Genomic DNA, 14,832 nt, shown 5'->3' with positions numbered 1-14,832 from the left:
CAAACCGTCCCTCAGAAACTCCGTACGTGCAGCTTTCACGGTGGCGAACCCGTAACTTTTTCCTGTCACTACACAACGCCTCCACCACCAGCAGTTTTAGAAATCTCCGGCATCTCAACAAAGCAATTAGAGCCGAAAAATCTCTTTCGCAGGGATTTTGGTCAATTTCGCTGGGCTATTGGTAAATTTCCTTTCAATTTCAAAGGAACCCGACAGCGCCGACGGCCTCTCCCTCATAGCGTGAGGAGGGGGCGGGACCTCCCCGCCCATGATTGACGTTCCTTTAGACCAATCAGACCTTGCGGTGGCGGCTGGACGCGGTGCCATTGGCCGAGGAGGTAGCGGGGGCGGGCACAGGCGGGAGCGGAGCTGTATTGGCGGTGCCTCCCGCTACCCGCGGCTGCTGCGGGCGGGACGCGGCGGTGGCGCAGGGTCTCCGCGGGGTGACATCGTGACCGGGCCACGGCCTGAGCTCCCCGCCGCTGCTGCCTTCTCGCCGGGAGCGATCACAGCCCCGCCGCTCCTCTCCTCGCTGCCCTTGCTGCCTCGGGGGTCGCCGGAGACCGCAAAATGGCCGACGGGCGGGACGACGCCGCGAACCAGCTGAAGCAGTGGAAGAACCAGCGGGGCTCGCAGGTACCCGCCGAGCACCGCCGCTCCCCGGTACCCCCGCGCCTCGCATCCCCCGGGAGCCGCGGCGCCGGAGGGCGCAGAGCGCCGCGGAGTTAAGCGGGATGCGGCGCTCCGAGCGCCCGGGCGTCCCCGGGGCAGCGGCGGAGGGCGAGACGCCCTCGGCCCGTCCCGGCCTCGCCCCCACGGTTGGAGCTGTGCCCGGGAGCAGTGAGGCACGGAGGGCTGGAGGCTGCCAGCTGGCCCCGAACGATACGGGCGGGTAGTGCTGCTTGGCCCCGAGCGATACGGGCGGGCAGCGCTGCCTGGCCCCGGCCGCTCCTTCCCAGCAGCGGCGGGGCTGCGCTGCGCCCCAGCCGCGGGCCCGCGGGCAGGCATGGGGGCGATGTTTTTCTGTCTTAAATCAGAAGTTTGCGTTTCGGTTTGCTGTCACGGTGGTAGAGCCCGGTGGAAATGTGACTAGGGAATAATAGAAGAGATAAAGCACGTTGAGCAGTGTGTGCAGGTCCAAGAGTTGGACTCGGTGATCCTTGTGGCTCCCTTCCAGCTCAGCGTATTCTGCGTGACCAGACCGAAGTGAATTTTTTAGGAAGAAATTCTTCCTTGTGAGAGTGGTGAGACCCTGGCACAGGTTTCCCAGAGAAACCGTGGCTGCTCCATCCCTGGAAGTGATCAAGGCCAGGTTGGACGGAGCTTGGAGCAGTCTTGGATAGTGGGAGGTGTCCCTGTGTCCCTGCCCGTGGCAGGGGGTGGAATTCAATAACCTTGAAGATCCCTTCCAACTCAAACCATTCTCTAGTAGTATGAAGTGGACTGGGACAGGTGGCTGACTGAAATCGTAAGGGCATGTAATCAACAGCATGGCACTCAGTCATCTGAAGCTGTAGAATAGACTCCAGATATTTAGGTTAAGGTGTAAATGTTGCAAGAGTTCACTCCCCTTCTTCGTCAAATCGCTGTGACAGTTTCCACGTGTCGTTTCTGACGAAACGTGTATTTGCTACTAAATACATTTTGTGCTGGGTTTAAGTGGCAATCTTGCCACTTGTTTCAGTTCCCATTGGAGCTGTTAAGTCGTCTTAATTTTATTTTTTCTCTCGGTTCCTAGTGGTACAGTGCGAAAACTACCTGATGACTTGTGACTCCATCATATCCTAGCATGTGTCATAGTAGTTCCTTTTTTATCCATGAGTAATTCTTTTTGTAGGGATGTCGGCTTTTCTGTAGCTTAGCAGCGTTTGAAAAGAGGCCAAGGTTAATTTGGAGATTGGGAGGCAACCCAAAGTCTGTGTTGCATAAAGAGTCATGAGACTTTAAGATAGAAAGTAGGGAGGACTTATTAGAATTTTAAAGTGAGTTGTATGAGGTGCAAAGTATCAGTAATGCCTGGAAGTGTGTACTTTGATGTGTGCTGTTTGCCACAGCAGCGACTAAAATTCTCCTGGCTTTCCTTCCCTTCTTTTTGTCATGGCAGGTTAGTGCTGTAATGAAATACAGATCTGAAAGCTCTTACCTATCAAGATCTGGGCTGTGTGCAGCTCCCAACCAGAGGAAAACACAGGCATCCAACAAACTCGGGTCCAAAAGTAGTGTGAGAGTTCTTCTTTAAACTATGGGTTTGGTTTTTGTTCCTCTCTGGAACTTACTTTGTGTGCCCCACATAACGTTATCCTGAAACTAAAGTGAATATCTCCTTCCACTAAGCAATATGAACACTAGAAAGTCTGCCTACACAAAGGAGACTGTACAGCCACAAAGCTGTTAATTTTTTTTTACAACCTTAATGTCAATAAGTTGTGGTTTTAGCAACTACTTCTGGTGGCCTTAAATATTGGCATTTTAGAATAGTCTTGTCTATAATAAATAGTGGAAAATATACTGAGAACAATTTCCACTCTTGCATATTTCCCATAAGAAGCTATAGATAACCTTTTGATTTAAGCAGATGTTTGTTTGTTTGACTTGAAATACGAATTTGGCTTTATTTAACTTTTCTGTAAGTTTCTAAACATCATGTTTATGTTTGTAACCAGTTACTTATTGTCTTTTATAATGTTTGTGCAGATTTCAGTGTAGGTGAGGATTCCAGGCATCCCAGAGGAACTGGATTTATGCTTAAAGCTTTATGCTGATGAAGTGGTGAAGCAATAACGAAGGTGGATATTTTTGGAATTTAAGCCAGCTGCAGTAGCACGTGCTGCACGTTAGTAAGAACACAGTGGAAATGCACTTATCCTCTCAAATGTCTTTTATGTGGTTGTTCATGGACCTGAGTGAAACAAAGGTGTCTGGAACTCCCTGTGTTCTCTGCCTCATCCAGAGCTCTGGGTGTGGATGTGAATAATTATTCTTTCGTTGCCTTTTGGGGAGAATAAACTCTTCTATCAGATGGGAATCTTGTCTGTTTGCAGTAATAACGCCCTTAAAGCGGAACTTAGGATAAGAATTGGAACCCCATGCAGTCACTGTTAGAATAATGAATGCTTTTCTCATCAAGAATTGCTTCTGCCTTCTCTCCTTTTCATTTATAGAACTTTAAAGGAGGAGAACTTGTCAGGAAGGGCTGAGGGAGTTTGTGCTGATGTGGTTCAGGTGTGTGGATGCTTCTGGATAGTGTGGATGGAGAGCCCATATAGAATTATGTCAGTTTAGTGCAAGCTGTGGTGGATTTATTGTTAGCTGGAATCTGTGACTCTGTTTGAGCTCACCCTGTTGAAAATTTTGTGTTTATTTTCTTTATTTTTTCCTTAGTCCTTATTTGTTTTTGTGTTCCTCTAAGTCCTTTACAAGGCCCCTAACAATAAATGTACTCCAGAAAGAACTGAAAACTGTGACCAACAGGTCTCTGGAGCTGATGTGCCTTTCTCACTGCATTTTCTACAGCACCCAGTAAAACAGGAATATTGCCTTAGAGGAGCATATAACACACATGTGTGCACATGTGATGCAGATGAAGTTCTACTAGAATCTTTTTATGAGAAAGTAGGAGTGCACTCAGTTCTAGTGCAGGTGTTTCTTGAAGTTGTAGGACATTTCTTGCCAGTAGAGCTTCTTAGGGTTTGTGTTAATCTTAGTCTTTCCATGGTGCAGGAGTCTAAAATGGTGATTCCTCAGGTGTTCCTACTTCTGTTGTTTTCCATAACTCTTCCAGACCAACACTAATTAAGGAAACCCCATTTTAGTCTGGCTGTAGCTCTTTCCTTATGTCTCTACCCCTGTACTGACAATACCTCCTCCTTCCTCTCCTTCCTCCCTTATTTTCCAGCAGCTGCTCCTGTTTTAGTTTGTTTTTTTTTCCATCCCATATTTTTCTTGAAATGAGTTCAGTGGTCTTGAGAAGAAACACTTCTGAGCCACAGAAAACATTCCTGGATTTTGCATGACTTCAACTCTCCTTCTTAAATTGTCCTAAAACTTTGCTTTGTAATTTAGGTAAACATCTTGCGTTCTGTAACTTCCCTCAGAATCTCAAGTCATTTTGCCACTTCTTGTTGATATGTTCTGTGACATGTAATGATTGAGTCATGCACATTGTGTGGCTCAGATCCAGAGGGTTTTTAATTTCTGGTGTTGAAAGTGACTTTCTCTTGCTTCCAGAAGCCAGATGTCCTGACCACAGGCTCTGGGAACCCCATTGGGGATAAGCTGAATATCCTGACAGTGGGGCCACGTGGACCTCTTCTTGTCCAAGATGTTGTTTTCACTGATGAGATGGCTCACTTTGACAGAGAGAGGATTCCTGAGAGAGTTGTGCATGCAAAAGGGGCAGGTATGTTTAAAATCACATATTTTCTCTGTGTAGAATTAAAGAGCTTTTGAGTAAATGTGTAGATTGTGATGCCTAAATTACATTGTTATTTATGACTTAGTGTTACTAGCTATAATAAATCTGTATAAACAACAGTGGTAAAGGCCTGGTTTAAAAGAACTCAAAACTTGAAGCACTGGAAAATTGTTTACAAAAATAAGAGAAAATATGGCTATAGCCCCTCAATTTTTACTGTATCTGTTGTAGTGTCTGCTTCTTCTGTCTGTTCCTCCCCATCTCTATTTAAATGTTGTTTGCATGTTACTTAATAGAGAATTTGGCTTTGTCTTCTAATGTATGTCTGCCAAAGCAAGCTGATAATCTAATATTAAATTAAAAAACCTCAAACCTTTAAAAAATTATTCTTGATCTTAGTAAGGTAGAATTAGTACCTTGCGTTTTGTCATGCATTGCCCTAGAAGGAGCAAATATGGGGCTGTATTTAAAATGTGATTGTACATGGGAAAAGTTCCTCTGTGGGGGTGGAAAGGGTTGTGTTGCTTCACCCAGCTTACAGAGGCACCAAAAATTCTGCAACTCATAGAAGGATTAAAGAAATACCTGCCTTGCTCCCAGATAAATACACCGATCTTGGCAGAAGAGCATCTTCTGTGCTGCTGGGAGCTGGTAACAGTCAGTTAAGGAGGAGAGAATGTATTTAACACAAATAGCTTGTGTTAAATCAGTTTCATTTTGTGAAAGAAAATGGAGTGTTTAGAGCATTGTTTAAACTGGTGTACTTCCCTTGGACTTTAAGTTGTATGTTAACAGACAAGCTAGGAATGGGAGGAAGGTACCTGGATCTGATATTTTGAACTTGCTGTTCTTCAGGAGCCTTTGGCTATTTTGAAGTCACTCATGATATCACCCAGTACTGTAAGGCAAAAGTGTTTGAGCACATTGGGAAAAGGACTCCGCTTGCCATCCGCTTCTCCACTGTTGGTAAGGCTCTAAATTCCCTTTGTGTCTTCTGCATGTGTGCCCTGAGAGCACTGTTTGCATTGTGGGGCACTTGAGGGTGTCTGCAGTGCTTGCTTCATTCACTTACATGGAAGACCTTAAGCAGCTTTTGCCCATTTCTGTCAGAGCTCTCCGGAGACACTTTTCTGTCTGAAATGTGTGAGAGAGGGCAGCCCTAGCTGGTTTTTTTCTGACAGGAGACTGACTTTGTTTCTGGTTGGATCACAATCAACACTAATAAGTTAAATACCTATGATCTCTTATGCTGCAGGAATGTTTTGGGGATAAATGATGTAAACTAAATACTGGGCAAATAAAACCAAAAACTCTTCCTTAAATAAACTCTTGATTTCTTAAAGATTGGAATTCACAAACTAGCAAAATCTTAAATGCTATTTGTTGAGACTGATTGTGATCAGTAGCTTGTCTGATAGAAAAATTAGAATTCATGATGTGGATGTATTTAAAAGGAAAGAAATTCTAATGAGGATTCAGTTCTGGAAGTATTGGAGAGAAAAAAGTAGTCCAGCAAGGCTCAGGAATCTGCTGGCTTTGGCCTACTGGCTGTTCCCAGTCTTAAATCCCTTAGGATTTAGGGTGTCCTGAGTGTTGTACAGGGTAAGGACACTGTGTGGAGTTTGAAATGTGGACTGCTGCTGGAGCAGGTTGTTGCATCCTTCCCTTCCCTTTGCCTGCCCTGTTTGGACACGTTCCCTCCCTGCTCTTCTGGAATACACAAGGTTTTTAACGAGAGAATGAGCGTCCTACTGATTTCATCACAATTCAGCATTAGCTGTTCTGAGCACTTCTGGAACACTTCTGCACAGGTGTTGTGCTAAGCACTTGTGCTCTGGTCTAAATTCCCATTGAAAATCCCATCCTGAGTGAAGCAGGAGGAATTAAAAGGATTACAGCTCTTCCATAGTGTTTTATTAGGCACGCTGGTTAGATTGCTACCTTTCAGATGAGATCTTTCCCACTGGGATTTGGTGCACAGAAACAAATGTGGGTTTAGATGATTCAGCCTTAAAATCTGATGATGTCTCTCTTAGTGATAATGCAAATTCCATTCTTAATTGGCTCAAGTGGATATACTTCGTTTTTTCCTTTTTTTAACTGGGGCCTGAATGTTTGGTTGGCTTTACACTTTGAAAACTCACAGTGCCTGAAGCATTGTTGAAAATATTCCTACAATTCCTTGGTGTAGAAAAGACTGCAATAAACCTTGCCCTTTTAGGATTTTATGGCCTATTTTCAGCTCATATTTATATGCATTTCCTATGCTAACACTTCTGTGTGATCATGTATTTCTTCAAGCTGGAGAATCTGGCTCAGCTGACACAGTTCGTGACCCCCGAGGCTTTGCCATGAAGTTCTACACGGAGGATGGGAATTGGGATCTTGTGGGAAACAACACTCCCATCTTCTTTATTCGGGATGCAATGTTGGTGAGTAAGCACAAAAGGTGAGGGTGCTTTGTGAGAAAGCCCAAAAGTTCATTCACATCTTGTTTTGGCTTCCCTCAGAAGTAAAAACTTGATTGCTCGTCACATTGTCTGAACATTTTTTACTTGAAAAGATGTTCTTAAACAAAAGTAAATAAAGAACTAAAGCTTGATAACTTACATGGTTTCATAGTTTTCACTTGAACTTTTCACTTTAAAACCTTCTTGCCAATTCTGTTTATTAAATCTGAGGTTTTTGGTCTTTTGGCATAAATTTGACAGCAGCTAGCAGAGGGGTTTTCCTTGAGTGCAGGAGTTCTGCACAGATACTTCATAGTATCTCTGTATTCATTTATGAGTCACATAAACACAGATATACAAATCTGAACAGTTTTATCTCTCACCTTATCAACCACACAATGAAAGCATTCTTTATCTCTGTTTATTCTAATTGTGAATGTTTGACATTACCCTAATTTTACTGACTGGTCTGTGAATTAATGTGTTTGGCAGGAAGGGTATGTCAGTAGAAGATTTTTTTTTCAATGATCTTACAGCTTTGTCTTGTTTTTCTTTTTTTTCGCTTTTTCTTTTTCAACTTCTGGACAAATTAGTTTCCCTCCTTCATCCACAGCCAAAAGAGGAATCCTCAGACTCATCTGAAGGATCCAGACATGGTGTGGGACTTCTGGAGTCTTCGCCCTGAGTCTCTGCATCAAGTAAGCTTCTCCCGTGACTTTATTTTGTATGATAAGGTAATCATGTTATGACAGCAGGTTCTTAACTCTCTCTTTTCCATGTTTGATTTAGAAGTCTACATAGTCTTATTTATATTTTATTTAAATATGATTTTAAATTATTCATACTTGCCTATGCTTACAGGGGAGTCAGTTTTATTTCATTAACACTTAAAGTAGAAATTCCTCAAGGAATTCCTGACAACATTAACATAACTCCCAGTGATGCAGATTAACAATAAACAAACTTAGTGTGGAGTGAAGAATTTCTCCTTGATATGCTGAGCCCATTCATAGTGTTTGATCCCTCTCTTCAGGTGTCTTTCCTGTTCAGTGACCGTGGCATTCCTGATGGCTATCGCCACATGAATGGATATGGATCACACACCTTCAAACTGGTTAATGCTGATGGAAGAGCAGTTTACTGCAAATTCCATGCCAAGGTAATGATTTTTTTAATTGAAACTATACATCATACTGGATAAAAACCATAAAGATCTGTGACTTCTCAAGTTTAATTCAGGCTCAAAGGTTTGTGGAGTCTTTGTTGAGTATCAGTTTCATACCTTTAACCAGTAGGAGAGGCATCTCTCTTCTTCTATTCATTTACTAGACTGTAAGAAACTCTTATTTGGGCATCTGTCTCTTGTTAATGGAGCACTATCAATGAACTGATTTTTATCTGGAAGGCAGCTGTTGAATGTACTATAAATCTAAACCCAAGTTACTGGAAGTCAGAACTTGGATAGTCTCATTCTTGGATTATAATAAACCTTGTTAAAATCCATTCTTGATGAATCATCTCTGTAGTACTTTTTGCATGCTGTAACTGGTGCTTGAATTGCTTTTAGACTGACCAAGGCATCAAAAACCTTTCTGTGGAGGAAGCAGGAAGATTGGCTTCTACTGATCCTGACTATGCCATACGGGACCTTTACAATGCCATTGCCAAGGGGAACTTTCCCTCATGGTCCTTCTACATTCAGGTTATGACCTTTGAAGAAGCAGAGAAGTTCCCATTTAATCCTTTTGATCTGACTAAGGTATGTCTGATAATTCTGGGAATATTCAGTTTCAGGTAGTTTTTAAGTGTATTCTTCATTGTAGAGCCACGATGAGCCAGGAATTCTGGAGTGAAGCTGTAGTTGTGTTATATCTGATGTTACTTTTCCTCAGGGAAATATGGGTAGGGCTTGATTCCAGGCCTGCAGATCCCATGGCACTTCAGAAGTGTGATCTCAGATCAGAGTCACACCCTGAGCGTTGCTGGTCTCATTTTGTCCCACTTCCAATAGCTGCTCCTAGGAATGCCTCATTGAAAGATGACAACATAAACTAGCGTTGCATAAACTCTTTTTTTACCTCTAACACCATTCTCCCCAAGTGGCTAAACACCTTTGAACTTAAAAAGTGCAGCTCAGATGGCAAAGAAAAGGCCAGTTAAGCCAGTTAAGCATTTTGAAGGAGCTGAAAACATTTGTGCCACCAGTTCCACCCACGCCCTGCTTCCCTAGGCAGCTTTTCAAGGGCCTGCGGGTATTTCGTTCAAGTACTCAAGTGCAGAGATTATGCTGGGATGGTGAAATAAATTGCATTAATAATCTGTGTTGATTGCAGAAGGCTTCTTAAAATAAGACATTCTTCAATGTTTAAGAGAAAAGAAACTCAGTAATGTATTTTATTAATCTAGACTGAAATCAGGTGAATTCTGCCTGGTGGTTAAGCTGCATAATACTGTAATAATGTTGATTTTACTGGATGTGTGTTGTGTCTTACAGGTTTGGCCTCATGGTGACTACCCTCTCATCCCTGTGGGAAAGCTGGTCTTAAACAGGAATCCTGTCAACTACTTTGCAGAGGTGGAACAGATGGCTTATGACCCTAGCAACATGCCTCCTGGAATTGAGCCCAGCCCTGACAAAATGCTGCAGGTAAGCAGGAGGTGTGACCTGAGGAGCATTGGTTACTTTGCTGCCTGAAAGCTTTGAGTTGACATGCCCCAGTGTTTTACAAGTGGTGGTTTGTGTTTGTGCTCAATGTTTTAGGGGCGCCTCTTCTCTTATCCTGACACCCACAGACACCGCCTGGGCCCCAACTATCTGCAGATCCCTGTCAACTGTCCCTTCAGAGCCAGGGTGGCCAACTACCAGAGGGATGGGCCGATGACTGTTTCTGACAACCAAGGTAGCTAGCTTTCAATATAATAATTTCAATATAATCATGCTCAGGCATGGGCTACTGTGTGCCCTTCAATTCATAGGGGGCTTACAATCCATGTTCATTATCATTATGTACTTGTGTAAAATGCTTGTAGATCTTCTCTGTTAATCCAGTAAAGGAGACTTGGGATATTTGGAAACGAGATGAGGAGTTTGTTTGAAAGTATAAAAAGCAAACAAAGCTCAGGATGTGTTTAAAACTTAATAGAAAGGTCTTTAACAGGAAAGCAGTTTGTGGAAGAATACGTGCAGTCAGGTTTTAGAGACTGACTTGGCTCAGTCCACATCACTAAACTGCTTTGCTTTCAGATTTCTGAGAGATTGTGAAAGACAAAAGTGAAAATGCCAAGAGTAGAGCTGTCATTTCCCCTCTACTGAGCAGCTTCTGTTCTGTCAGGGTTTGCCCAATAGTGGCTGTTTTCCACCTGAGAGTAAACAAGGATGTACTTAAGCTGTGGCTCATGCCAAAATATGTGTTCCTCTGGGCTATGAATTCAGACACTTGCTGGGGGAGGAGAGGGAAATATTTGAAAAACAGGAACTTGAGGACAGCTGCACTTGTCTCAGAACAGATAATGAGTTTATTTTTATGCAGTTCTCTTAGTTCACTAGGTGTTTAAAATACACCCCCTACACAGGGAAGCATTATAGTACTTCAGTTATGTAAATGATTGTGTTTTTATGCTGCCTTAAACTTCAGCCATGACTTTCTGTTATAATTGAGAAGTATTGTTGTGGCCAGGTTTTCTTATTTTTGAGGCAATATTCTCTGAAAAAAGCTGTGGAAATTCTCTTTGTAGCAGGTGCTGTGAAGTACTGGCTTGAAGGTGTTGACAGAAAAATGCTGGCAGCTGTTTTTAATAAAATGGATCCTGTCTCAGTAATTGATTTAGATTCCTCCAAGCAAATAACATCCTCTGTCGTCTGATTTACTTGAAAGTGCTCCCATCCAATTGATTTGGTTTGGGGATTATTTTTTTCCCAGGTGGTGCCCCAAATTATTATCCAAACAGCTTCACTGGTCCTGAGGATCAGCCCCAGCTGAAGGAGAGCCGCATGTTTGCTTCAGGGGACGTGCAGCGCTTCAACAGTGCCAATGAGGACAACGTGACCCAGGTGGGGCTGTGGGAAGGCTTTGTGCTGCTTGGCACACAATGAGGAGTGTGTAGGGTGTGGGTTAGTGTGAGTTCTCACAGAATCTGAAATTCAGATTTTGGGCATTGTTAGGTAGAGGCTCTGACTTGTTTTCTTGCCATTAGTGTCTGGAGAAGAAGTTGTTGGCATATTTGCCAAAGAAAAACCCTGACAGATTGGATGCCTTTTAAATGTTTTGAGTATTCTAAGTGTTGCTTGACTAGGAAGTGAAAGCTATTTTTATTCACTTTCTGGACTATCAAAATAAACCTTTATTTCCTTTAGGTGAGAGAATTCTACCTCAAAGTGCTGAACGAGGAAGAGCGCCAGAGGCTGTGTAAGAACATTGCAGAACATCTGAAGGATGCCCAGCTCTTCATTCAGAAACGAGCTGTAAGTGCCTTCTTTGGGTTTATTCCAGGTTTTCTATCAGCCTAGTAACATTTTCATAATAACTTCTGGAAAGGAAGATCAGGAATTCTCTGAAAAGGCTGGATTTTTTCTTACTCTGGAATTCTCATACTTGAATATTTGCCTATTTACACAATACAGCATCAGTATATAACATGTTAAAGTAACTTGTTGCTGGGGGGAAGAGTGGGACAGGTGTTGAACATGTGTTTAGCTCGGTGTTTTAAAAATCAGATGACTGCCAGAGTAAGGTTTTGCTCTAAACAAGGAGAAGGCAGTGAGGGCCAAGGAGGGATTGGATCCTTATCCTTCCCAGGGCAACTTTGTTTAAATTGGGAATGAGCTCTGTGTGGCATAACAGAAATCGTCTTTGGAGATGTTCATGTCTTGTTTATAACTGATCAGAATTAAACTTCTCTTCCTTATGATACCTACTGTTTGTAGCCCAGGAAGTGTGGTAAAGAACCCTCTTGAAATGGAGGAAAAAAATTCTTACTGCCTTTTCTGTTTTGTCTTCCTGTGCAGGTGAAAAACTTCCATGATGTTCATCCCAGTTATGGAGCCTGTATCCAGGCTTTGCTGGACAAATACAATGCTGAGGGTGGGAAAAAGGTAATGATTTTTGTAGTTGCATTTTGCCTGGCTGTGAGTTATTTTGGCTTCTCTTGTAAATCCAATGACATGAGAAATTAGTCTTGATCGCCATTTAAGCTAAAGGCCAGAAGTCAGTGCTTACAGAATTGTAAAATAAGACAGTCCTCTAATAACAATTAAATGTTGATTAACTGGTGATGTACAAAGACTTTGTTTCAGTTGAGTTTTATAGGGTTTCTGGAAGGTATCTGTACATGATATAAAATGTGTTCAGGTTGATTACCCACCCTTTGAGATGGTAATGAAACATTGCCACAAGCCTTTCTTGGGCTCAGTGCTTGCTCCAAAGAACAACAACTCAGTTGATTCAGTTTTTTCCTGCAAGTCTTTACTTTAAATGGAACTTGCTCTGAGTTTTTCTCTTGCTTTATTTTCAGGATGTAATTAGAACATACACACAGTCTGGAACTCATATGTCTGTCAAGGAAAGATCCAACCTGTAAATCTGCAGAGATCTGCTCTGAATTTTGCATCCTTCCAGCTGCACAAGAACCTGTCCAACACTGTAATGAATGTAGCAGACTTGTGCCCAAGCACATTTTACAGGTGTGATTTACTGAGCTCTCAAGTGCTGTCTGTACTCAAAACCAGGTAACACAAGCTCCTATCCTAGTGCCTTTCAACACTAGTGCTTTACTACTTGATAATAACTTAGGGGTGTTTTTAACAACTCATGGATAACAAATTGCCTTCATTTCTAGGAGCAAACAGAAATTTAATCAAAATACTGCTTCATTTTTTTTTTGTTGTACAACTTTCTTGGATAAATCACACAGTAGAATTTCTATAAGGGCAGTGTGGTTGCCCTCATGGAGAAACTGCTTAAAAAGTTGCTGCTGTTCAGTATTTCTAATAAAATAATTACCTGTCTGTATTTATGAACACACCTCTTGAATTTCATTTTTGGCCTTCCAGAAGTAAAATGATACCCAGTACCTTGAGTAAAATGTTGGTATGTCTCATTCCTTATGAGAGAGACAAAGCTAATTACAGAGTTTCATCTAAATACAGTTCAGTCTTATTCCCAATATATATTTTAAGATAATCTTTGCTTACTAATGCTGTGTTGGGATATAACTGACATAAGGGAGGTAGCAAAGGATATTTTCTTATTCCATGCACTGTTCAGCTAAATTGATTACACCTTACAGCCTTTTCAGGGGTAGGAGAATAAATTGTTCTTTCTAATCTGTAAGACTTTAAGTAGAAAAATATTAAACATGCCAAATGTTAATAAATAAACCTTCTAATGCATTAATATTGAAATTCAAGCGCAAGAAATTTCAAAACCATTCCCAGTGGTTGCTGAAATTCTTATTTTACTGCAGTAATCTGCTGTTGCTATTTCTCGATCAAGCCAGGGCTGATTTTTAGGGTGATACTTTCATTAAGGCAGCACGTTTGTATGAATGTCAATATCTAGCAAATATGTCTAAAACCTGATTTGAGGCATGCTGTAATGTTACCCAGCATTTGCAGTTTAGTTAAATTATGCAAAAAATCTTGGGACCCCAGTTATGTGATAATTATTATCCAAGCTAAATGCAAAGCACTTCAGAGCCAGCTACTGCTCTTAACTCAGGCAAATGTAAAAAAATCAAATCATAGCAGTTTGGGGGTGATTTGTCAATAGTCACTGCATTTCTGGGTCTTTCTTGAGTTGTATTTTGACTAGGATTACTTCCTGATTTAAGTGTGAATTCCTAGGAATGGTGGCAGGTAAAGAAGAGTAGATACTAAATGCTGTTCTGTTAAATTTCAGAGAATGTTACTTGCTCTGCAATTCATTTATCTACCAACCTCTTGTGAAAAATCAACTGGGGTAGAGGTGCAGTAATATGAACTGATAACCTGCTGTATTCTAGGATTCCATTGGCTTTTTACCTGATCAGGCATGTGGGATTATCAGGCATGAGGACTAGGTGGGAATATTTTGTGCTGGAGAGAATCCTGACAAGTTTTGAAAAAGAGTAAACAAGGCCTGATCTTCTAATTTTGTGTTTGCTAAGTGATTTATGTTATTTTCTTTTATTTCTGAAATAAATGGAATGAAAAATCTCTTGGCAACATGTTTTTCTGTGCAAATGTCTTCAAATACTTTGTATTAATCTTGGAAGTTCATACATCCCTTCATCTGCTTTTCTGGAGGTGGTGCAGAAGTTGTAGGTTGGATGTACTTTTTGCAGCTGCCTTTGTTTTAAAAACTCATGTTTCAACTCCACAGTTGTGTTTAAATGACTTAAATGACCTGTGTTCTATGCTAAACTGGCTGTGACAAGTGCACAGAAAACTTGGCTTTTCCCAAAGCTGTGGAGAGCACTAGGCAACACTGGAAGAACAGTAATGTTATTTCTTCAAATAATTAAGACAATAAATCCATTTACACCTTCTTATTTTGAGAGTAAAGAGACTGTTGGCATGACAGAACAGCAGTTTTGTTTTGTTTTTGTATTCTGTTCAATTAAAATCAAACATTCCTTTGCCAGGTTGTTGCAATATGATTTCAGTGATCTGTAAAGCAGAATTGCTCAACATTTTCTTATTCCTATTATATTTTAGATGCACATCTCCAGCAGTGGATTTGGGAATGAATTTGAAATTAATGTTTGGGAAATTACAGCTTCTCCAGCAGTATCTCTTCTTTTAAAAGGCCTTCATTCCTAGGTTATTTTTTCTTACCCAGTATATTGGAACTTGAATATCCGAAAACCATGAGCAGATTTCAGAATCACATTTATTGTAGTGAACTGTGCCAGGAGATGAGGAAGTTCATGGGATTGCTAAATGTTATGTGGGGAGTAAAAGGGTGAGGTAGGTTTGAATCAGACTGTCCA

General features: G+C 41.6%; 1 protein-coding gene across 1 annotated transcript; it reads left to right on the top strand.

The window, feature by feature from the left end:
• Positions 1-348: 348 nt before the first annotated feature.
• CAT (catalase) lies at positions 349-14,056 on the top strand. The gene is made up of 13 exons (XM_005491677.3): positions 349-636; positions 4,228-4,399; positions 5,270-5,380; positions 6,716-6,846; positions 7,458-7,562; positions 7,898-8,023; positions 8,432-8,623; positions 9,359-9,511; positions 9,626-9,764; positions 10,785-10,915; positions 11,219-11,326; positions 11,870-11,956; positions 12,376-14,056. Exons 1-13 carry the CDS (start codon positions 571-573, stop codon positions 12,439-12,441), a joined length of 1,587 nt encoding a protein of 528 aa, XP_005491734.1. The 5' UTR covers positions 349-570; the 3' UTR covers positions 12,442-14,056.
• The last annotated feature ends 776 nt before the right edge of the window (positions 14,057-14,832 follow it).

This window comes from Zonotrichia albicollis, chromosome 6 (genome assembly GCF_047830755.1).
Source record: "Zonotrichia albicollis isolate bZonAlb1 chromosome 6, bZonAlb1.hap1, whole genome shotgun sequence".
Lineage (NCBI taxonomy): Eukaryota > Metazoa > Chordata > Aves > Passeriformes > Passerellidae > Zonotrichia > Zonotrichia albicollis.
Note: the sequence above shows the minus strand (reverse complement) of the source record. Positions and strands in the feature narration are given on the sequence as shown.

What these genes read in the sequence shown, in the direction of transcription:
- CAT (XM_005491677.3), top strand. Translation starts at nt 571, where the DNA reads ATGGCCGACGGGCGGGACGACGCCGCGAACCAGCTGAAGCAGTGGAAG. An exon ending in TGTGCATGCAAAAGGGGCAG is followed by an intron (nt 4,400 to 5,269) that starts GTATGTTTAAAA and finishes GCTGTTCTTCAG; the next exon opens with GAGCCTTTGGCTATTTTGAA. An exon ending in GACTGTTTCTGACAACCAAG is followed by an intron (nt 9,765 to 10,784) that starts GTAGCTAGCTTT and finishes TTTTTTTCCCAG; the next exon opens with GTGGTGCCCCAAATTATTAT.